Raw genomic sequence first — 26764 nt, 5'->3', positions numbered from 1 at the left:
TTAGCCCTGGTAGTGGCGGTCTTGGGCTCGGAGCTTATGCTTGAAGCCTCCTTCTTGACAGCAGGAGAAGTAACCATACAATCGATGTCGTCAAGGTAGAACTTAAGAGCGGACTTTCCAGATTTCTTGGTGCCTGTAGAGGAGAAATCAACAGATAAGTATTCTATTTTATTTTATTTACTTTAAAATGATTAACTTACTAGACATGTTTGAACTTGAGGAGATGTCACAAAAACCTTCAACAAACCGAGCTTGAAAGGTCCTAACTTCGGTATCCAGTGCTAGGAACCGTTTTGCCTTTTCTTCTATTCCAGGTGGCTTGCTCAATGAAGCGAAGTTTTCAACTGCAGACAACAGAAAAGAATAAGTCTTAAAACTGAAGAATAAAGGATCCTGCTATTCCTTAAGGATGCAGGATCCTACCCTTCGTGACCCACGTTGAAGGAAGATCAGTCCCCCTGGTATCGAGTCGCGTTTAACGAAGAAAAATTGATTCCTCCATACGGAATCATTTAGCGTGGCTTTGGAGATCGGATGGGGCTGTCGGGGCTTGGATTTGAAGATAAAACGGGCAGAACCGAAAGTAGTAAGGGTATACAGATATGACAACTCCGGAAGGCCAAAATTGATTTTTTCCTCCTTGATGATTCTTTCGATAGTGCTAAGAACCCTCCAGATCATCGGCATGGCTTGTATGTAAGATATGCCGGTAGAATCGAAAAAACTTTGGGTAAAAGGCGGAAATGGGTATTTATAGCCGATAAGAAAGGGAGTTGCCGGAAAGTAGACCCAAACCTTGGAGTAAATATCGCATCTAATGCTGGATTCGTAGGGTCGGAACAGGGTTTTTGGAGGAAATAATGTATGAAAACTGTCGACCTCGGGATCCGTGAACTTACAAATTTCGGAAGATGGGTTGGAAAGCAGACCTTGAGGTTCCATTTCGACTAGTTCGGAACCGCCGGATGAATGTTCAGAAGGTTTAGAAGGGGCCGGAGAAGAAGAAGAAGCAACGGACATGATTAAAGAAAATAAGATACAGAGGTTAGAAGAATACATGATGCGTCGGATGAAGGTGTATATAATCCAAGATATAGGGCGGCATATATAGACGGTTACAATTAACCTTGGGGGCTAAATGGTAAATTTTCTGGCAAAACAGTCCCATCATTCAGTTTTTGCAGGATTTTGAATTTCAAAATGACAGCTGTGTTCCACTGTCACCCGCCATTTTGGGGGCAATTGTTAGGCCACGATTTTTATACTGAGGATCCTTTATCCTTGACTGTCTTATGGATAGTTTATCCTTGAAATATATATCAGGATATAAAGGATCGACGATCCTCGGTATTGTTTGTTTACTAATAATTGCGTTTAGTATGGTGATGTGTTAGACAGGTATATCGACTTCAAGACGAACTTGCATCAATTATCCTCATGGGACCTCCTGTAGCTAGAACATGGATCTAGGATCCTAATTCAACATAGCTGATTATGGACGAACTCTCTAGAAGATTGACGTTTAAATAACAACAACGGTATCTAGACCTGGTCTACCGCTTTATTCGCTAGTGAGTGGCTATCAGCACATGGTCAAAGAGCACGTTGGTGAAGAATGGAAGACTAGCGGATTTATAGGATGAAGTCGTTAAGTTTGTTAATTACTTTTTCCTTATATTTTTGAGTATGATCGATAGGAATAGACACATGTACTTACACACACACTAGAGCATAAGCAATTATTCTCTCTATACACTAGCTTTCAATGTAATCTCGATCATATACTCCACAAATATTTGTAATCACCTTTTGTTCATTAATAAACTCGACGGTGATAGTTTTCACCGTCCGGGGGTTTTTTGTGCCGGAGACCACGATAACCATATACTCATCGACCAAAGGTTACCTTGTTGATCATTGACTAAAGTACTTCGACCAAAGATTATCCTATTAATCTTCGACCGGAGCTATTTTACCAACGATTGCCTCGATAAGTTTTGACCGAAGTAAGATTATCGTGATTAAGGGCTTTTTCCCTCGTGATCAAACCATTGTGTTTACCGATATCACGCTTATACATTTGTTATTATCGAATTAGCACCTTACCTCACATAACATGTAACATCCTACTTTCGGTTATTATAATAAAAATAAATTTCGTTATTTCATAGTGGGTCGTTATCGGTTTAGATAGATAGAATACGAGTTGGGCCAGTGCTGGGTAAATGAATATGGGTTATGGACTTGGGTTAGGAAAGAAAGAAGGAAAGACCATGGGCTTAAGCCCATGATCCATAAATATATAAACCCTTAATATCCATTTAATCCTCATTCACACATATTCCATACACCACCCAAAACACACACTTAAGATTTCTCTTTAGTTCTTCCTTATCTCTAGCCGAAATCAAGAAGGAAACCGAGCACCGGTCCGAGGTAACGATAGTTTAATATTGTATGAGCTTAACCCGTTAGATAAAGTTGCGAAACAACGAGCCGACACCGTTAAAGCGTTTAAGTCACGAGATCCGGGTGGATTCGGGTATAAACCGAACCTATGATGAGCTTAGGAGTCACCCTAGCTCAGATCTGGATCGAACGGGACGAAAAAAGGTGAAAAACGAGCCAAAACCCGTTTTTTCCGGTGAAAACGCGTTTTTCCGGCGGCTCTCCGGCAATAACAGCGCCGGAAAAGGTTGGTACGAGGTTAGCGATGTCAGGGAATGTTCTGACATTCCCTGACCTAACCCTAATTCGCTAAGGGTAACTAGCGAAGTAGGTGCGATTCGCTAGCCGATTCGTTAAGGAAAGATAACGAACTAGCCTTAGTTCGTGTCCTGATTCGTTAAGGAAAGATAACGAACTAGCCTTAGTTTGTCTCCTGATTTGTTAAGGAAGAGATAACGAATTAAACCCCCATTTCGTTATAGTCGTTCGTTAAAGGAGATAACGAATTAGAAGGACTAATTCGTTATATGAACTAATTCGTTATGTGGACTGATTCGCTAAGAGTTCAATTCGTCATAGGGTTCAATTCGCTAACCAGATCAAACGAATAAGGTCTGATTTGTTATAAGGTAACGAATGGGTTCATTCGTTATGAACCCCATTCGTTAAAGGACTGGGACGAATTAGAAGTTTAACATAATGACAGAATGACAGCTCGACCCCAGCCAGGGGCTCTGCCCCTTGGACCCTGCTAGGGGCTGCCGCCCCTAGACCCCGCTGCCAGGGGCGCTACCCCCGGACCCTCGTTCGTTGTGGGTTATATAAAGATAGAAACACAACATGAGTAGTAGTAGTTAATTGATACATGTAAATATTATACAGTTAGCCGTGCACAGCTCAAGAAGGGAATAACGATTAACGGAGAGCGTAACAGGATTCAGGTGAGTTTCTAGCCCCATTTATGTGTTATGTTTTCAGGGCTGTGTGCATGCTCAATATGTTTGTTAATACACTTATCCTAAGAGATAAGTGTATGCCTTATGTGAATAATGTGAAATGTATGAATGATTGCTTGATGGTATGTGAACGATATTCGGATATTGCGCGTACTGTCAGGTTGTAACGCTATGTATAAGGTAAGTATGATATGTGTGCTTATATGTATGAACGTGATAAAGTTAATAAAAGAAGGAAAGGATGGTTGTATGGTTGTAAGGTTACGAAGAGAGTACCGGGCCCTAATAATACTCGAGGTATGATGTATGGTTGTATGGTAACGAAGAGGGAATCGAACCCTACTAATATTCGAGAACTAGGGAACCGAACCCTACTAATATTCGAGGAAAGAGGGTACCGAGCCCTAATATACTTGAGGAAAGAGGGTAACGAGCCCTAATAATACTCGATGAAGGAGGGTACCGAGCCCTAATAATACTCGAGGAAGGAGGGTACCGAGCCCTAATAATACTCGAGGAATGTAGGGCGTAATGCTCTTTATAACGTAAGATATGAAAGCAAGTTAAGACAAAAGAAAGTATGAAAGTATGAAAGTATGATTGAAAGAATATAAGTTATGTGTATTGTATAATGTATGATTAACTAGAACTCACTCAGCGTAGCTGACTTTTAGTATGCACGCAGGTGAGTATGATGAGACAGCTCGCTTGAGGAGACACGTGGCACTGAATAAGAGGCTGGCATCGGAAAACTCAAGGCGTTTAAGTTTAATGTTTTGTTTATTTTGAAAGACAAGATGTTGTTTTAAGACAAGATGTGTTTTGTTATGAAATGTTTTATGAAAGCTTTTATATTCCGCGAATGTTTTAATTAACTCTGATATTTAGAACAGCGTTTATGAGTAAATCCAACACGAAAGTAGGGCTACTGGTAACGGGGCCTTACATAACAGATTTGGATACTTGATCCTTAGCTAATTTTTGTCCAAAACAACCCATATTAGCTCAAACATGTTCTAAATCATGACATAAACTTGCACAACAATACATTTTGGCATGCCTAACTACATATCCATATGGCTGCTAATAACAGTCCGGATGTGACAACCATTCGATATAGTGACGTATTTTATTTTCCATTATTAAGATACTAATAATGTATTCATATTTTAATACATACAAAAGGTAAATAAAATAATTTTTGGTGGTTCTTAAATGTTTAGTAGTTCTCATTGAGCCCAACAGTATGTATAAATTTTAAAATATTGGTTTTAGTTATTGATCTGTATTAATAACTTCTATATCCACGAAGACAAGTGTCTCTAACATATGATATATTGGTAATACAAAATCAAATTGCACAATGGTATTGTCTAGAAAATAGTGTAATATATTATAGAAACTGAGCTTTCTCATTTTACAGTATTCTTTGAAAATGAGTTTAATAGACTTTCCCTAAATCTTGTCCATATGCAACCAATCTATTTATTTTCCTCCTACAAAGTCATGCACTTGGCCATTAACATCTTCTCCATCTTATTTTTGTTAGAGATTGACCTTGACTTTTGTTAATAGTCATTGCAAAACAGACTACAACTGAAAAATACTACCTTCTCTACAATTTGAATGAAAGTTACTTATCTGAAGGTGTTAGACCACAACAAATTATATAAATGCGATAACCAATATTAGTATATGAAATCACTTTTACTACAACAAAACGCCTACCCAAATTAATTACTCGCAATCTAGTTCCATTACACAAACCGTTCTTCTTATTCATATTCCTTAGTAACATTATTGTCACACCGACTTAAAACCAATCTATGAGACAAAATAATTTTGGTATTTTTGATTTTATTTAGTATAACGTGTTTATGAAAATTTTAGTTCAAATTAAAATATAAATAAATAATTGGTATGATCTTACTTAGAAATAAAAAAAACTGATTTTTATATGGACCACAACCAAATTTGTGAATTTTTTTTCTAAGTATGAAAACAATATAAATTGACTAAACCGAATATAAGTAAAAAATAATTGAGAAATATATTTGTGCCTCTAATTAACATAAATTGATTCGCATACACATCTTAATTAAAACATACATTTTAATTGGTTTTAAGAAAATAAAATAGTATTGGATAACTGAAAATTCTGTTTCGTATCATTTCTTAAAAAAAATAGAAAAAAAAATGTGTAAACATACATTCAATGTTATTAAAATTTTGTTTATCAAAAAGGTATAATGTAGTTCATAATAGATATATTAAAAATCATTTATAATTTTCTGTTATAAGTGTTTAAATTTTAGTTAATAAGATATTAATTTTTATTTACTATATTTTAGTTAATAAAAAAATTATATTTTAATACAATATAGTGTATTAATGCGTTTAAAATAAAATGTTGTCGTTTAAAATGCTAGAAATTATTGGTCAACTAAATTGCAACAGGATTTACATTAAAATTTTCATTTACGCTAATAAAAAAATTGGTTAAATATAAAAGATGAAAAGTTTGTTGACAATGAAGACTATTAAAACCTATAAAAGATTATTGCAAGAGTGGTCAATTTCGGTTTTTAAAAACAGAAATAAATAAATGTAAATATTATTATAAAAAAATTTCCATTTTTTTATAAGTTTACGAACTAAACAATATAATATTAATTATTTTAATTATCACGAAATTATTGTTAAGACTTTAGCTTCATTATCTTATTTAATAATAAATTTCATTAGTAATTCAATTTTCAATTTTATACATTAATCTTGACATTTCTGCTTAATTAAAAATTGGTCAAATATAAAAGATGGAAAATTTTTATTTTCTATTTAGTTTATTTTTTAATTTGGCCGGAATAATTTAGACGAATCGGTAATTCTTGACACTTATGCCTAATTAAAAATTGGTCAAATATAAAAGATGTAAAAATTTATTGAGATCGGAGAATATTAAAACTAAAAAAAGTGGTCAAATTCGGTTCTTAAAAACATAAATAAATTATATAAAGGCAAATATATCATTCTTAGATTTCATATTTTATGCATTTCTAAGTGTTCATACATTTTTTTTTTTGAAGATAAGGGGTTTACAACATTCTCGTATATCTAAAATTTAATTTTAATAATAATTTTTATTATGTTGACCAATAATTGTTGATATAACAATAGCTATTCTTTTTATATATGTGAAGCTCTTTGAATTTAAGTTTTTTGCATTTGCTTTTGACCATTAACTATATCTTAAAATATTAAAATAGTCAAATATTAAAATTGGAAACGTTAATTATATTAATAGTATAAAAACATTAAAACTTTCCAAAACAATAATGAAAATCAGTTTTTAAAATGACTATTAAATATGTTATCAATATAAATAAAAAATAATGGGTATTAAATTAAAACAGAAATACATAAACGTGTATTATTTTAAAATATAAAGTCTGATAATATTGGACAGTATAATTTATTTTAAAATTTCGTCGACATTGGTGATTTAATTGCCTATGATATTAAATTTAAATTTAAAAATATGGAAACATATTAAATATAATTTGACCAATACTGATAACCAGAGAAATATATTAAAACGATTTTGAAATGATTCAAAATCATGGAAATATATTAAATAGACCTTGGCCAACAACAATATAAGATTGATTATATAAAACTCAATTAAATTACATGAATTGTGAAAAATACATGAATAATAAAAAAATATATATCCAATCTTGTACAAAAAGTAAGACATTTTTACAGCAAATACTCCATCCATGACGTTAGCTATTCTAGTTGAGAGCCATAAGCTGATATGATAAAATCAAATAAATGTTAGACAATATATTATTTGAACTAAATGGAACTTTGGTTATTAACCGGAATAATTATAATTAAATGCAATAACAATTAATATCACATAATAATTGAATTACCAATTATGAAATATTTGAATTATGTGAACAAATGTAAAATTAATGTTATAATGTATAGCCAGCATAATTATCAATAGCCGGAAAAATTGATTTTGCAATGACTATAACCTTAATAATTAAAATAACAGAAATAATTTATTTCCAAATGGATGTAACGATAATAAAACCAATAACTGAAAGGGCAAAGAAAAAGAACGAACAATGAAATAATGAATAATATAAGAATCCGGCATTATAGGATTTTCCATAATACCTTACCGGAAACCGTAATAGTTCAACATATCCATTGAATCTTTGATTTTGATATAAAATCTAAAGAGATTATAAGAAAGTTATATAATAATTAAAATCAATACAAACAAAAAGGAAAAAAAAAAGAATTATTAATAAATTAATGAATAATAAGATAATCGGCCATTAAAGGTATCAAATAAAACCTTACCGGAAATAATTAATCTCCCTTACCGGAATTAGCGATGGTGGAGATAGTAATCTGAGAGAGAGAGAGAGATTAAAATGGTTAGGGGTTTTTCAATCTTGATATTTATATAATGTAAATGAGATGATTTAGTAAATTTTTGAATTCTTATAATAATTAGAATAATTAATATCATAATTACATTAATAGGTTAACTATGAAATGTTTGACCAGATTTTAAAAATCATTGATTGTCTAGTATTCTAATTTATTATAGAATTTTTTTATTCACATTAAAATTAGAGAAGTGGTAGATAAAAATGAAAAGTTTAAAAATACACCAATAGAAAGAGGTCATGTTGAGTTAAACTCTATTGTTTTAATAGTATAGTTAGATTCTAGTTTTAGATGTCTATGTATATGAACCCAACCCCTTTTATAAATCCTTTTTATAAATGAATACAAAGCCTTAACTTAATAATTCAGTGTGCATAAAAGTTTGGTTTAATGCGGGTGTAAAAATATAGTGTGTAAAAAAAAACTAAGATGCATTGAATTGTCATTTTTAAAATATGAAAATAATTCAAAGTGTATGAAAGATTCATTTAATTGTGCATTGGTGATGCGGCTAAAAGTTATGATTCTACAAGAATATCACTTAACTTTGAAAAAATCGAAAGAGTTTATAGAAAGTATTGTTTAATTAAGAATAGATGAGATGTCGTAAATGTGATCTATAACTTTTTAAGAATAATTAAAAGTCTAAGCATATAGACCAAATGCTAATTTTAAGTTGCCAGAGAAAAATATAGGTGAAAAGTATATAAATGTATACATGCCAAGGAATAATGGAGAGAGAGAGAGAAAAAACTAGTGTGTAAACAAAAATGGTTTTTTTCAACTCTCTTCCACTCTTCATCTAGGATGGCTTTGGTTCTCAATTAGTCAATTTTATATTGATATGAATTCAAACTTTCAGAGCAAAACTCAATTGCGGATATTCATAAGGTATATATTTTAAGTTACAACAAAACAAGACAAAGATTACATTTGTTCTAGCTTCCTTTGTTTGCATTTTGGTTGTAATATTGAATTGATGAACCCGGCACTATGTAATGTCCTTAAGTTGTAATGTTATGAAGTGACGTGATATTCTCGTTAAACAATGTTGTTTTAAAAATCAAATTCGTCGCATCTTATAAATAATTAATATCCCGTTATGTGCAAAATACTTTACAACTCAGATCATTTTGTTATACAAAATGAATTATATAATCAATAGCCAAGTGAACCAAACTTTTAGTACAATGCTCGTTAAGTTTGTCGGTTAAGACATTTAACGTGTTTTCAATACAAATTTATGTATAGCTTCTTGATATAATTCTAGAAGTCCTTATAAAACTTATGTATAGTTTCTTGATATAATTCCAAAAGTCCTCGTTAAGTCTATGCTAGGGTTAACGTCACATGATCTACATAAAAGTTAACACATAGAAATCCGTCATATACAGCTGGTGTTGCAAACAGTATCACCGACAACTGTCGAATATCTTGCATTATGACTTTCAAGTGTCGTTCGTTCATACATAGGACAACTAGAAGTGTTGTTGTGCACAAAACTGACACTTTGGAGTGTCGTTCTGCATGTGACCGACACTCATGAGTGTCGCCGGTTACGTGTGTCACCAATCATTGGCTCGCCTTTTGTAATCAATGTCGCCACTCAACTAATGGTGAAGTGTGAGCATCATCATCAAACATGTTCATTTTCAATTCAAAATCCTAATTTCTTTACTTCCAAATCATTTGTTTATCACCTAATGACTAAATACATTATTTTTATCCATAAACACATAAAAGATTGGATCTTGAGAATAAACTTAACTTTTCCTATAAAACCCAAAATGTCACACTCTAACCTACGGCGGAAATGCCGAGGCGTAAACTGACTGTCACAGCTTTCAAGGTACTATCATGCAATATTAAAGGTGGCAATATCTATTAGATTTAATTAAATAATCATTTACATCAAAACTAACCAAAGTAAATAAATTAAATTTAATCAAATAAAACAAAATCAAATATTCTAATTCTTGTATCTTCTTCTCTAGCATGCAACCTAAGTTTTCTTCAAATACAAGCTTGAGAATCACATCACACGATAACCTGCATACGCGTTAAAAATACAATAGGTTTTGTCAACACAATGTTGAGTGAGTATAACACCAGATTTGAGACACTATATAATAATAAGTAAAAGTGCAAACTGTTCCTGTGAGATATACAGATAAGCCATAGCACATAACAATCAAACAACTATAAAGAAAGCAAACCATAAAGAAAGGGCTCAACCAATCCATATAAATGAACAATGGTTACCAAGAAAGGACTAAACCGTACCATAAAAATGGACATCGGTTGCCAAAGTAAGCAATAGCATACAAATAAGCAAGTAAGCAAATAGCAAGTTAGGCAAACTGATAAACACACAAGGATAAACAGTTGCGGTTGAGTACTATATAATATAAAAATATATACGAACGCATATGTCCCCAAAACGGTAAAAATAAGTAAAAAGAGGGGAGTGAAATACTCACCTTAGATTAAAGGCAAGCGAGTATAATTAAGAATAAACGAGTAAACGGATAAGCGAGTCGTCCAATACGCGTCAAACGAGATAACTTATCAGAACCTGAAAATTTTGTGATATGAAACTACAAATAAAAACGAACTTAATGCCGCTAGAATCATTCCAAACGGATGAGTAGAACTCTAGTTATGTCGAGTTAAACGTTTAAGCGAGCTAGTACTGACCAGAATCCGAACAGAGATTCGGAAGTCGGGTTTTGGTCAGTATCCTTAAAATTTTGTTATGAGAATAAAAGTCTTCTGGACCGAACGTTGAATCCGACCAGAAGTATGAGAAAACGTTAAGTCAAACTAGTTGACTATTTTGTTCTTTAATGAGTTTTAAACGATTTGACCGGTCAACACCCTTCAACCACCAAAATTGATTGAAGGTTATTGACTAGGGAATATATATGAATAATATCTATGTTTACAACTTACCCGTAAAGTGAAAGAATCAAAGGAAACGATGAGTCAAAGGTCCATATGTATGCAAAGTCAACCGGTTATGAACGTATCTTCAACCAATAAGCAAAAACCGAAGAGTTTGAGGAGGGTCAGAGGAGGGTGACGGCTGAAAGTAGTGTTTTAGGGTTTAGGGATGATTGGTGGTAGAGAAATAATGATATGTTTATATAGGATACACTAAATCGATCTAAATATGGTAACTTACTCGTTTAAGAACCGAATAGGTCTTTAATGATTAAATCAATGTTATAAGCTGTAAATTTCGTTCTTGATCAAAGGTTTATGTACATGGATATTTATTTTAGTTGTATTAATTTTCTTGGAGCTTAATTCACCCGATTTAGGCCTAAAATAAGTGATTTGCATGCTAAAAACGAATTAGGAAACAAAATGATCAATTAATAACAAAATTGAACCAGTTAATAATAAAAATTCGTTTTTAATATTTAAGGTAAGAAAATGGACATGTTATAATATTATATAACTTATCTTGGGGCATAAGTTTTGAGATTTGGGTCAAAAATAGTCCCTGTACTTTTATAAATGCGATTTTTAGCCGTTTTCACTTATTTTAAGGGTTTTTAAGAATTATTTGGCATAAATGAAAATTATGAAATTATAAAATAATTTAAACCAAGTTAAATATCAATAAATACAAGTTTTAAATAGTTCGAAAGATCCGAATTGCACTCCCGAATCGGTTTAAACTTAAACGAATACAAATACGAAAAATCTGAGATGTTACACAAAACCCATCAATCAATAGCATAAACATGAAGCATATATTTACCTTAATCTCATCTCCAATGATCCAAAGATGATCTTCCTCCAACCCCGAGCTTGAATGCCGAAGCTAATCACCAAAAATGACGAGATCTTCCCTTTTCTCGCTCTACATTCTCTCTCTAGAAGATGGTAAAATGACACCCCTAACTTGATATTTTAATGTTAGTGAAAAATAATTGATGTGGTGTGACAAGTATATCACCTTTATTCTTCGTCCTTAAAACCAACCATGTTGAAAACAAAAATGGACATAGCTCTTTCATTTCTTCCTTGGACTCCGAGGTGGCGTTTGAAACTTTACGATGTTTCCACAATGCTTTGGCTTGTCTAATAGCATTCACAATCGCTTTTCTTTATGGTCGACAATTCCTCAATGGTGTTCAATATGTTATCCACCTCGATATCTTCCAATGGTACATGGGTGGTATCATTGACTAGACATTTTCTCATATCTGATATGTGAAAGGTATAGTCGATTCTATTCAATTATTCGGGCAGTTCCAATTTGTAAGCCATCTCACCTACTCGTTCCATGATCTTGAACGGTCTAACAATTAAGCTATGGACTAAGTACCACTTAGTCCCTAAGCTTTCTATAAAATCAAAACCATTTTATTTTCTTGAATTTTCAAGACGTTATAACGAGTTAACCTTGTGAAAATATTGAGAAGTTTGTTCATTTAAACTTACTGATAATAGCTCGTTTTCCAATAGTTGGGGTTTAGCATCGTTATTCTTTAAAACAAAGTCGTTGAGGCAGCTCATGCCTCTTTGGGGTGTCTTTAAATCCCAAGCATCTCTTCATCGAAAATTGTCTATAACACAAAGATAGCATTCTGAACTTTGACCCTTTACTTGCAAATCGCCCCATTGGTGTAACTTCTAGGCTACACCACTTGCTCATCGCTTACAATGTCTGACAAGTCATACATGTGGACCACGTATTGTAACTTGAGTTGTTCATTTATTCACACCACCAACAACTTAGAATTCTGCTATGAGTAATCGGTTTAACTCTTATACCACTTGTTGAACTAGCACAAGTGGAATAGGTAATCAAGACCAAGAATATATAGTCGGGTTTTCTGAAACCAATCAAGCGGCTCTTTTTTATATATTAATCAACACACAAAGTTACAAGACATAAAAACAAAGAACAAGACTAGCGGGTTATATAACAACCTTAACCAAAATCCTACTCAAACAAAAAACCTACTAATTTGAAATTAAAGGATCATGGATAAACCAAGTTCAAATAGTTTTAAGATAATGATAGCTACCAATAGATCATTATTTTTGAGTGGAAGTGGAAGTACGTAGAAGAGTTTGAGTCGAATTGAAGTGAGTTTATCTGGGATTTCTAAGGCATTCTTTTATAGACAAAGCTTCATGTTCAAGCTGGTCTTGGCGAACACCTCATATGCTAAATAGGGTATGGTGCTTCTCTTCTTTCTAGGTTGCAGATAACACTTTCCCTTTTTTGGTGAGTGAAAGTGTGGCTCGCTCAACCGTGTGTTTAAGACAATACGCTTTTTGTATTTAGTGCACGCTGGTCTTTTGATCGGCATTGTTCACGTCTCATCAAGAGATGTTTTTGACCATTTTACCGTTCGAGCTTTGGAGCTAATGAGATAAGTTATCTATATTGTCTTTTAAGAGATACCTACATGTCATTTAATTCTATAAACGACCAAATACGCGTGATTTTGCAATATGTAACTTACAAAGCAAATTGAAAACCTAGATCTACATGCAAAAGCCTAAAGTATTACACCACCCAACTCAAATCTATTCGAAAAGAAATTTTCAACGACTGGACTTGGTAAAAATCCCTCTTGTCAACGATATAAATACCTAAAATTGTGACCGCTAATTCTTAGTGACGAGATGTATAACTTATTTATTTTAGAGGAGACATACAATCCAATCCCGATTTATTACAAATCAATCGAAATGGAAGCTTTCATATGTCATGGCTTACCTAATCTTGCTCATAATCACATGATTACTTTGATAAGCATGTGTACGGATAATATAGAGATATTAGATAAGTAAGTGTGCATGTTTTGACTTGTTAATTATGATGATTAGAATATTAATGCATGGCATGGGTAATTAGAGGCCACGTAATAAGAATTAGGGAAGTCCAGGAGGTTCTTTCTAGAGATTACCCAATGGTTGGTTGTTAATTACGCTTAGAAGTTTACAATCTTACTTAAGTATGACTAAACAAGCGTTAATCGTTCTTCCACCTCTCTTTACCCTATTAAACAATCTTCCACATAGTCCCTTCATTACGCTATTTGCTTCTATTCAAGCTAATCCCCATCTTCTTGGAGACAAGAAGATAACACAAACTATACAATAATTTAATCTCATGATAATTGATGAAACGCCACATTCTAAAGGGTCACATATATAATTACCACAAAAACAAGCAACTTAAAGATATTTGTCACCACTAGTCTAAGTAAATAAGTTATTGTTTTATCGGGTTCAAATACAAATAAATATGAAACAAGCTTGAAGCATAAAACGAGTTAATGTTTAGCTTCTTGACACAGAGCTGACACAAAATACGACACAATATTTATACTTGGAGACTTGGAGTAATTGGACAACAACGAAAGGGTTAGAAAAGAGCTCAACTTAAAACAAACTTAACTTACGCTCTATTTTGGATACAAGGTTCATAAGTAATGCATATATAATGTCTCAAACGTTGGATCATGTGACAAACGCCATAAGCGGTTTGCCTTCCGCCCGAAATCCACCATACAGAACCCTAATTTCATATATATGAAAACGTCCCCAATTTTAGTATCCTTCCGTTATTATGTTTTAGTTGTAAAAATGTGTAAATCATTTACCACATTAATTTGCGTGTTTATTAAGTTTCTTAATTTTAGTAAGAGCATCTCTAATGTTATGATGCAACAAACATTCGTATTCCTAACGAAACCCATAAACATGTCCACAGTTGGATTAGCCACATTGGAGAGGGGGGGGGGGAGAGCAAACTTTGTTGCATACAAAATACGTCATGTGCTACATCATCCATTTGCAAATTACATTTATTGTATTTTTTAAAATAATTAGAATTTATATTTTCCCTAAGACTTATGTATACTTTCCTCGAGATTCATGACTAGCAAATAGTAATCACTAGAACCAAGGTCTTTCTCGTAATTTAAGTCTTTAACCAAAGAGGAAATAAAGCCATGTTAAGACGGGTGCATACCTCTTCACAATGGTGAAGGGGTTTGCCACATGCATCGGTGGAACCAACTTTCCTGTTTAGGAAGTTCATCATTACTCCTTAAAATAAACACTCCCCTACCCTCTATAAAGTCACACCACTTGCATCCATTAAATTTTAATCAATACTAAATAACCTACTTTATATTATAATCACATGTGATTAATAGATATAGAGAAAATGAGTATCTTTCATTAAATACAAATTATACAATGAAATACTTAGGTGGCACTAAACCAATAAGTATCTAAATGGGAGGAGCATATATAACTAACTTGAACTCAAACTACCCAAATTACACTAACCAACATTAGGCTTTAACCTCGAAGATAAAATTGTCGTTTGAATGCACGTCTCAGCGTTGTCTAGCATTATCATTCGAATGCTCATTATCTAAGACCATACACCTTTCTCAGAGTTTGTTGAGGAACAAGTACCAGGGTCGTGGTGGCCAAAGGGAATTGGTGTTGTGGTCGTAGAGGTGGCTATTGAAAGGAGTTTTGTTGGGCATGGACCCGACCACAATCGTGGGTGACTTAAGCCACGGTCATGGTTGCTAAGATTTCCTTGGCAACCACGAGTGTGGTGCGGTCCGTGCAGACTGTAGGGTGCATCATCCTAGAAAGCTACGACGTCACAGTTGTTCGGTCCGTGCAGACCATGGCTAGCTTTGCCACAGTTGTGGCGGTGGCTTCTAGACTTGAACAAAATCTCATCCAAATGATCCAACTTATTCCCACTTCATCGTTAAAACATTGAAATCCACAAAACGACGCCTATACACAAATTCATTCATGTGTCCACACATGATTTAAGTTTTTAAGTTAATTGATCTTCGTAGGGCATCATAAATTTATAATTAACAAGTATTGGTTTAGCTTTCCATAATCTATAATACTATAGCATGTGAACAAAAGACACATCATTCTAATTCTTTACAATTTTATAAGTGGCATTACAACACTCTAGCATGTAAGGGTCTTGTGAACCATATTAGCTTCTCATGCCTTCCTTATTGCTAAGAAAGTAGTAATATATAGTGAAAGCTCTCATTTATATACCATGGTGACGTTAATCTACCATCCTCCTATGTGAGACAACTTCTCACCAATTTTTATACTAAACATACGAACATCAATATATATCTCATTCATCTAATAAGCTTTATTTTGGACACTTATTGCCTCGTAGTAAAGCCTTTCCAAGGAGATCACAACCTTGTTAAATAATAATCATATTAGATATGGCCACTTATGTCCAAAATTAGTGAAAATCATATTTTCACTAGCTTTTCTTAAAACAATTCCCCACATGAGAAACAATATATACAGTTCACATGTTTCCTTCTGTGAACACTGAACACAGTTCACATATTTTCACTAGCTTTTCTTAACCATTAATTAACCCGTCCATTGGAAGTCGCCTAACGTTTTTTTATAAGTAAAAATCCAAGTGTTTTAAGAAAAACATGAGTTAGACTCTCTAGTTGATTATGTCTCGCCTTGTATAGTTACCAAGGCCGGATTATTTATTTTATTGATACGCCAACTCTTTTTATTTGTCTTTTCCTAGTGATATAAGCGGAACCATGGATGTGTATAACTTTTCTTTAGAATTACTAACTCACGCATCCACTAATTTTACTTATAAACTAATTATATATATGTGCATCATAGGAATAGTACCCTCAACCACTGCTAGAGGACGCGTTCTCTACACTTCTTGATACCAAAAGTTACAAGCACTTTAGTTATGTTCAAATAACCACCATCTAAAAGTCTAATTAATATCTTTTAGTCCATAGCCATTAATTCAACCTAATGTTCTGCTAGTTATAACATTTTTTGAATCATTTTAAAGTTATAACATTTTCATATCATTCTAAGGAGGCCATAATCATCAATCATGTTGAATTTGCGTGTTCGAAATTGATCAACCCATATACAACTTGTATATTTACTTGTGTCAAAACATCTGGAGATTGCTTGTGTAACACATTTATCTTAAACGAGATGGTAGTTACAAATTATATATTATATACTTCATCGTTCATCATTCCAATTTGATCAGGCTGACAGGTGAGTTGGCCCGTTTGTTTACAATTTACAGCTCAACATGAACATTAGCGGGTCAACCCGTTTATTTATGTAATCACTTATACAGTGTAAGAGGTTTATTGTAATTTCTGTTTATATTGCAGCTAATACGCTTTTGAATACACTTAACCTTCACGGAGATTACATAAATTTACAATATGTTTTTTAACTGCAATTCACTGCATCATGAATTGCATAAATAATTTATTCTTAAATTTTTAACCAAACTTACTATAGGCAATCTAAGCACAATTCTGCACATGAATCACATGTGTCACAACAGCAACTTAGGCATTGAAAGCAAGCAAGTGCGGCGCATAGTTGCGTCAAAACAATCGCACATTGGTCGTTTACGTGAGAACATGTTTGAATAAAACACCTGCAACAAAATCGATCTAGGAACATTGTCCAGCAAGTTGAAGCTGCCTTCATCATTTTTCCTGTCGGGTCACTTAATTTCAGTTCTTGGATTCCTGGAGGTAAATTCTCAATCGTCGCCGTTAAATTACCGAATCCAACATTTAGGTTCATCATGTATGTTATCTTCAGATTCTTTGACTTCATATACTTCTGCAATCCAGTTTACATTGCATGAGGGATATAAGGAGTGAACTGTTTAGTAGGGGTGTGGCTTACATCATGTAACCGAAGTAACCGAACGCAACCCAAACCAACGATGTGGTTTCGGTTTTGCATGTACCGAAAAACCAAACTGTAAAAACTGAAGGACTTTTATAACCAAGCCAAACACGTAAAAGCCAAAAACCGACTTTTGTTATTGATTTTGTGGATTATAATTTATACTTTTTAATGTTAAGTTATATACAAAACGCTCTTAAATGATTAGCCGAAAAATTATAGGATGGTTGTGTAATAATCAATTAATCATTAATTAACAAAATTATTTAGGCCCAAAGTACGCCCTGCTTGCGGTGCGCACATATAATGTATATATGTGTGAACCCTTGGGTGGGCAAAAGTAAAATTGCACTAATTTTGACGTTATTTTACTAATCACGTGAAAATAACGTTAAAAGTGGCGGAAGGTTAATCAGGCATCATGTGGTGGCGTTGATAGCTGAAAGACAAGGGCACATGCACCAATCAGCCGGTGTCCCGATGATTGAGTGTTATGTGTCTTATGTCCAAGGCTTGATTCAAAACTACTATCGAGCCGGGGGTCTCACCGGAAGCAGCCTCTCTATCCCTATGGGATAGAGGTAAGGCTGTCTACATCTTACCCTCCTCAGACCCTACCATAGCATTGCTATTGGTGGGATATACTGAGTACGATGATGATGATGATGATGATGATGATGATGATGATGATGATGATGATTTAGGCCCAAAGTTTCAGGCCCCCATATTCGTTATTTTAGTCATCCCATTTTTCGGCTAAAAAATTTCAATTCTAAATGGTGAAACCGAGAAAAATGAAACCAAACCGAACCCACTGTAAAATTAAAAACTGAAATTCAACAGTTTCAAAAACCCAAAAACCTATTGGTTAAAAAACGCAAAATCCGAATGATTTTAAAAACCCAAAAACCGAATTTTTGATTTTTAGCCCAAAATCGACTCATTCACACGGTGGCAAAAAAGAAAAACATGTTACATAAAGATCAGTTTCGTCTGATTTCTGTTTTTGGTAACCATTTTCCTTTTATAACCTATAAAAGGATATCCGGTTTTCAAATGCATCAATTTGAAGTACCCTTCAGCCTTTTCGGCCAAAAAATCAACATGGTCAAATTTATAGAGTTGTTTTGACCTTCTACAGAAACAATAATTTGCCATGTGTTTATGCAAAGACACGTACCTCTTCTGGTGAAACAGAATCAATGGCTGGTTTTACATTATCATGTTGAACTAGAATCATGCGCGTATATTCAGAGGGAATCCCTCTTTGTAAACTCATTTTCGCAACCTGCAAAATGAAAAATAATAATAATTAAAAAAAGTTAAGTTTAGGTTATTTGTATTGCAGTACAGATATCAAGAACAAGAAAGTGAACCTTTTGCTCTAGTTCTGTGTTTTGGTCTAACCATGCTTGTGCAGTGAGTGTAGCAATCTCCCTCCTGGCGCAAACCTGAAAATACATGTGACATTATAATATCAACCTTTTTATATAAAAATGAATCCTCGGGTTATAATGTTTGCTATAACATTATCAATAGATATGCTATTAGTGGAACTTTTACTAGTTACATTTTTTTGTTTGTTTGTTTACATGTTATAATGTTTACCATTTCTAAAGGCATGTCATTCGCCTTCATTACTTTGACAACAATCACACGTGTGCTAAAATCCGCCAACAAACCTCTAACTTTAACGGTGTCGGGAAATTTCCCTTTGAATCTTCCGGACACGATTAATGGGCTTCCAGACAGTAAATCTGGAAGACGAAACGGAAATATCTACAACAAAATAAAAAATTTAAAAATGTAAAAACATAGATTAAAACCAGATAAGTATATAAAGAAAAAATAAAACATAATGTACCTCGTATGACTCGAGATCTTGTAAAGCATCAAGAGTAACATTTGAAAGCGAAAGCGTTGTAGCATTGTCGAACAGTTTTTGCATACGAATGCTTATTGAATCTGGTAAAAAACATTAGTGATGGATGATTACTAAAATAGGAACATAAAAACATGACATGGTGTGGTTGTTGAAACTGACCTACATCCTGTGCAGAATCAAAGTATCCCCTTCCAATATTTGCAAGCATTTGTAAAAAGTAATGGTTGCAATATGAACCTATGCCAAATGTGTAAATTCTAGGAGAATTAAGTTGTCCATTCACATCAATGTGACTTCTCATCATGTTACAAATATCTCTTTCATCTTCAACAGTTCCATCAGTGATGACAAAAATAAGAGGAATGGAATCACTGGATTTACCAACCATGTCAATTGCCTGGATATGACATTCATCAATCATTTAGTGGGTGGAAAGTAGAAAGGGCCCAAACTTTAAAGTGATTTATGTTGGAGTAAAGTGCAGTTTTCATGCAGTTTGTCCAAATGTGCGGTTTTAGTTCAATAGTTTCAAATTTGTGATCTTCGTCCATGTGGTTTCATTTCACTTGCAATCAAACCCAACCACACTAACGCTGTTAAGTCTAATCGTTGAACCCATCAATGTGAGGGGCCGTTTTGTCCCCCCCCCCAAAAAAAAAAAAAAATACACCCCCTCCGTGAGGGGGCTTCCGAATTAGGGCTGGGGTTTATATGGGGAGAAAAAGGACAAAACTGTCTCTCACGTGAGGGGCATATTGATGAGTTTAACAACCAGACTTAATGGAGTTAGTGAGATCGGGTTTAATTGCAAGTGAAATGAAACCAAATGGACGATATTCGCAAATTTGAAACTATTTGACTAAAACCACAGATTTGGACAAATCACAGAGACAAAAAGCGTAATTCACTTTTTATGTTATATATGGAATATTTGATAAGGGGGGCATATAGGGGCAGAAAGGACCCAAACTTTAAACGAGCATAACTTCGCTGCGGGTGAAATTACACGGTCCATAAGCAGCGGACCGAATGGTCTCGACGAGCCAGATCATGTGGCAAACGCCATAGGTGGTTTAGCCCAGCTGCGAGTCCAAATATATCATATATAAATTTGATTAAATTAGTTACTTGTTTTAAAGGAAGCAAGATGTTGGTGCCTCCTTGCGCAATAAGATTTGTGTTCATCCATTCAGTTGCATTTGTAATCGTTTCCTCTGTTGCGAACACCAATGAAGACGAAAATGATATAGTTTCCCCATTTGAAGCTAAAATATTGAACAAGTCTCCTTCATTTAGCTTCCACAAAGATCCCACCACTTCATATTTTGTTTTCTCAAGTGGCTCGTCTCTCATGCTCCCACTAATGTCAATTACAAACACCACTTCCTTCTTAAAAGCCTATTAAAATTAGTTAACCACACATCAAAAGGCTAATTAATCAAACCTCTTACTCATTATAACTTGAATCCTACTACATGTAGTCACATATTATCAATCAAGTTACATATTATTAAAAGATTTAATAATATTCAAGTTACGTTAAATTTGGATAATAGCAAATAATAACCTATTGAACTAGTAGCATGTCATTTTAAATTTTGATTTTAGAAAATGTTAAGTTAAGTTAAATGTTATTTACGTACCATTTTAGGCTACAAGTATTTTTCTTGTCAAGTCTCACTCAACCTTTTATAAAGGCCCAAACAAATTAAAGAATCGAATATCTTTTCATAGAAAAAGAGTCGAATATCTTTTCAACAGATTAATAGAGTTGAGAAAGTTGTATCAAAGAAAAATAATCGAATACGAATTTTTTTACAAACAAGCTGCCCCGGATCATTCACGTGCCATAATCTTATTCAACGTTTAGTAACTCTCATAATATAGATGTTAAAACAACATAAATTTTTTTTCATATAAGCATTATTACATATGTGACATGTGACGCGTTGACTAGCATTACGTTGGCCAAAAATGTTAAAATCAGTTCGATCAAATAAGATTGGTTTGTCAAAATTGGTGATACACTGTAATTAATCTGGTTGTTACGTTGTGCCTAATTTAATGTTTGTTGCAAAAGAGTAATTCCATTTGTGCAATTTTCCTTTTCGATCATAACAACCCTTAGGTAACACACATACTCCGTATTAAACTTACTATAGTTGGCAATATATATCACGATACTAACCTTCATGCTTCGGTTAACCCCAGGAAAAAGATAAAAGCAAAACATATCTCTTTGATCATAATCATTTAGAGACGGAGGTTGCACGAGCAAACCGCCGAGTATATCATTTGCGCATACCTGGATAAAATGTACCCAACCCGATGCTAAATTCATTAACAAAGATTAATAAAAATGTAAAAAAGAAACGCCTAATTGGTATTAAGATGTATAAGATAATTAGCATTACCGAATAAGAAAAATAGAAATCTTGAGTAGACCACTTGGTAACCTCTTTCTCGTAAGAGAAAGCTAATTGCCCGGCTTTTCGTTTTGTTTCCTTTAAAGAGTGAAAACATGAAACACTTGTGATTAGTATCGAAAACAAGAATTATAATGTCAAATTATCAAAATAATATATTGTCATGATAACTAAGTTAATGATTTTGAATTAATAAACACGTACTTAGGAAGTTGCATGTATTAAAAATCGACTTAAAGTTTTTTTAAAAGGATTCAGGGTTTACCTTCAAAAGATGGCTAGCAATGTTGCATGTAATTTCGCCGTAGGTACCAGAATTCACATCTAGAAGTATTTTTTCTGTACAAGATGTTTTTTTCAACACGGGAAATACGTGAACGGGATAAGTGAACGGCACACACATATAAAAACCATCGCCTTGATAAGACATTTTTTGTGACCATCTTACTTTAACATGGATATTGGATCCTCCTTCAACCTTGCAATGTTAGTGTCAATAGTAATTAAGTGACTTTGTTGCATAACTAACATTACATGTAGAAAAAATGTGTAGAATTTATATTTCATTTTATTTTTTTAATCGTTAATTTTTATTTGTCTTGCATTAAATTTATATGACCGAATGTAAGGTTACATGTGTAGCATGTAAGGTAAAAGACGATGTGAGTTGCTTACAATATCTTATTAGATTGTTTCAATATAAATATACCTGGAAGACTTGAAAAGTGTATGTATTGCCTTTCATTAAGAATCCATCTTTTGTGGTTTCTTTGTCACTCATATCTTGTTCATCTTCAGGTGTTATCAACCGGGTAAAATACGATATTCTAGTTTTCTCAACCTCAACACCTAAAACTGAACCCTGTTAGCCAAATTAACCATAAATATCATGACATGAGCTTGATTAATTCTAATTATTTCATATTTACATGTAACGTAACCCGACATATATTCAGTTTTGTTACGAACTCATTGTTTGAACCTAAAACTCTAAATAACCTGAAATCACAAACATCTAATAGAACTATTTCAAGGAATTTATAGAACGTTTTTATTGATTGTCGATTGGGTTATGTCGTTACTGGTGACGGATTTAAAAGAGTTTTTAAATAATAGATCAAGAAAAGGCAAATAGTTAAAGGGATTTTGAAGTTTGAACATTTTTGGTAAAAACTAGAAAGTACGACGATCAATTGATCCAAATGGGGATAAAATGCAAGAAATTTTTAAGGGTAAAAACTATAAATTTGTGGTAAAAAAGTACGGATATAAATTGCATCGATTCAGTGTGTACAGATATACTTTAAATTATCATCCGTATGATAAATGGTGCAGTTGTGCACCCACTTTTGCCAGGTATTAATTGTCACATGACAAAGCTTATCTAATAAACTAAACAAGGTATGTTATTCATTTAAACCAGTTTACTCAATTATTCAGACCATATCTAATATAATACTATTTATCATATTAATTTTGTCACACGTTTATTAATTATCTAACATAAAAATAAATATTAATTTATTAAAAAAGATTGTTAAAACAATTATGAGAAGTGTCTTGATTATTTTATTATTTTTTTCTAATCTATTTATATTAATTTATTAAAAAATATTGTTAAAACAATTATGAGAAGTGTCTTGATTATTTTATTAATTTTTTCTAATCTATTTATATTTGTTAGTAACAATGTATCGATCTGATAACTTTATAACATGAACATCTAAGCTAGATTCTAAACTATTATCAATTTACTTGCTAGTGACATTTTAACTTTCACTTTCACTACAAATAACAATCTTAGATCATGAGGTGTTTTTAGATGGCATGCATGACACCACTGGAACACCATGTCGCCCCCTCCTTGGTCACTAGTGATGGGCTTCAAATGATCATGGTCACATGGGTCATTACCTAATTAGATTTTTTGTTTTTTTAATTTCTTTTTCAATTCCTTTTGTTATTAAATAAATAATATGAATAAAAGAAATTGTGGAGAATGAGTTATAACTTGAGTTGAGTGATCGGGTTGTAGATGTGGCGCTGATAGCGTGAATGATAAAGAGTTACCCATAACGTATAGTCATGCTGTAATGAAAAAGTAACTACGTGTCTCAAATGATCAATGATCAATAAACTACTTTTATCTTAATCAGAATGTTATAAAATATTTGAAACCACGTAAACAAAAGTTAGAAGAACATGGAATTGCTTCTCAGTTACGGTGTGACTAGTGATCACCTTTAACAAGGTGTAAGTTAACCATGTCAATAGCTAGTAATATTATTATGATGAATTATTATCAATTAAGTAATTAACTAATAATAGTTTAAATTATTAAAGTCAGAAATGGATAAATAAATATATGTAATGTAAATATAGTACAGAGTTTCTGTATGTATGCAGTTTTTACTGTAAGCCTGTAAAATATTAAAATCCACTTATATACAATTGAAATCAAATATATTACGTTAAATATTTATATCTTATATCTATATACTACGTATATATGATGTCATAAACAATATTACCTGCTCACCCATCGGAATCGCAATACGACAATCACACAATGCACTTGACGTCAAACAATGAAGGCGCCAAACACCGTCAACAGTAACCACCGCCGTGTCCAAATAACACTCCACCTTCAACGTAACTCCGATCATATGCAGCGGGATCAACGCCGGCGGATTACAACGTCCGTAGACGTACGGCTGATAGCTTCGGATATCCGGATTATCCACCACAAGAGGCTCAGTCACGACGGCGTAAACCATCGGTGCCGTCGGATGATGATTATGCGGATGCCGGAATGAGGAGGCGGAGGAAGACGACGAGAGTGATTTCTCCATGGACGGCTGCTTCGGAGCGGACGTGGCAGGTGCAGGTCCATCTTTACCGTAGTATATGCGCTTCGAGAGCCGGAGCCCTAAATCGACTGATTTGGAAAACTCGTCGACTGTTGTCATTTGGAAAATTGGCCAAAGTGAAGATGGAACCCGATATTGAAAGTTTTGTGTGACAGATGGAAAGTTTTGTATTTTATTTGATATGATTTTATGTGGTGGAAAAAATAATATATATCCTTGTCAAGTTGTACGACAGTTGATACGATTTCTCATTTTTTAAATATATATATAAGTTACGAATTATTATCTTGTATGGTAATACGATGTGTTATACGTACGAAAAGGTTTTTTTTTTTTTTTGGAACATACCCGGTCAGTTATTTCATTTGTATATGGACGTATGGTGATGGTATGCGACGTCTAGTTCTTAAATCAATCAAATTAATAAGATTTGATTAGTGAAAGTTAACTTTGATGTGACGATTCTTCGTCTATATGTTTTATATATTTTTTTTGAAAGGTAAATTTCATTTTACCTACTAAGACTCGAACCTAAAATTTCTGTATGTTTAATAAATTTTGCGTCTGTCACAAGACAACCAACCTTAGGACATCTATCCGTAGTTTATTATTTTTTACTTTATGATTTGATACATTTTCACAATATTTAATTATGAATAATTGTTTTTAAAATATATAATATTTGTTAACTTCTACAAATTAGTTTATGTAAATTAAGATAATTCTAAAAGATGAAACCATTTAGGTGTTGACTGTTGATGATATCAATTTGTAAACATTGAATACGGTCCATGATAATGGATGCTAAAGACAAATTCCATATCAAATTAGATGCTATTCTTTTTTCTTTTAGATATAACAAGTATAACTTTTATATAAATTTAATATATTTCCATCATCAATTGTTATAAAATTATGGTCGACAGATTGATTGTTGTTAATAAGTTAATTTTAGTCATAAGAAATTCTAAGTATTTGTTTACTAACAATATACTATTAATTACTAAACTATGTGAACAATATTTCTCATTTTATTTCCGAGCTACTATTACCAGTAATCACTAAGAAACAATAAACCGTTGTTGATGTAACATTTGTCAAATCCTCCATTAAAATTGGTGTCATTGTTGACACATGTCATGAATTTGTGGTTTGTGTGGGAGAGAGGATCAATAGTCATTTGTAAAACACAACGAATCTTTATGTCGTTATCATAAGATGGTGGGTTAGAAACGCCTAGATTGATATGCTATTATATTTAATTTATGGATGATGTAAAATAACGAGACAACTTAAAATCACATAAATTAGTTATGGGTGTGTTAATAGAGGGACCATAGTTTGGATTACCACAAGTTTGGACTAGAAAGATCTAGTCATTATTTGCAATTAGCAAGTATATAAGTTATATTGGACGTCGAAAGTTTGATCCGACAAAATAAGTCATGAAATTGAAATATAATCATGAGGAACAGTAAATTAGATGTATTATCTGCGTACTGTATGTTACAAAAGGTATTCGCCCGTATTTTATTAGGGGAGCATACTTGGACCAAGTGAATCACCCGATAAGGCATGGCATTCAACAAGACACCACTTATCACTACATCTTGGACCTTCAAACACAATTGAATTTATGTGAATGGAAATTTATTGAATTATTAATATTAAATTCTTTATATCATTTGTTTGATTTATTAGAATTTATATTAATATTAAATTCTTTATATGGTGAAAAACTCTTGAGTAGAGCTCTTTATGAATTTGATTAATTTTTATTAGACTTTATGTCTCTAATTAAATTTATAATTAAGAGAGATTATTCACCATCCATAACTTTTATACATAATAGGTTATGTGCCTCATTTTAGAAATACAAGAAAAAAGTATTAGCTTGAAAATACAAGGAAATGTATGTATACATGAAGAGTTCTTGGTGAAGAAGAA

General features: G+C 33.0%; 1 protein-coding gene across 1 annotated transcript; it reads right to left on the bottom strand.

Moving 5' to 3' along the window:
- Positions 1-17204: 17204 nt before the first annotated feature.
- LOC143555497 (uncharacterized) lies at positions 17205-24959 on the bottom strand. Its single transcript, XM_077045033.1, has 12 exons — positions 24479-24959; positions 22657-22809; positions 22213-22425; positions 21936-22025; positions 21710-21826; positions 20650-20919; positions 19681-19918; positions 19501-19601; positions 19245-19415; positions 19013-19087; positions 18817-18924; positions 17205-17567 (listed from the first exon to the last, which is right to left on the bottom strand). Exons 1-12 carry the CDS (start codon positions 24914-24916, stop codon positions 17229-17231), a joined length of 2313 nt encoding a protein of 770 aa, XP_076901148.1. The 5' UTR covers positions 24917-24959; the 3' UTR covers positions 17205-17228.
- Between the last annotated feature and the right edge of the window lie 1805 nt (positions 24960-26764).

This window comes from Bidens hawaiensis, unplaced genomic scaffold (assembly GCF_021521415.1).
Source record: "Bidens hawaiensis isolate Kalapana, Puna unplaced genomic scaffold, B.hawaiensis_p1.1 tig00001032_1, whole genome shotgun sequence".
NCBI lineage: Eukaryota > Viridiplantae > Streptophyta > Magnoliopsida > Asterales > Asteraceae > Bidens > Bidens hawaiensis.
This window is presented reverse-complemented; position numbering and strand designations above follow the sequence as displayed.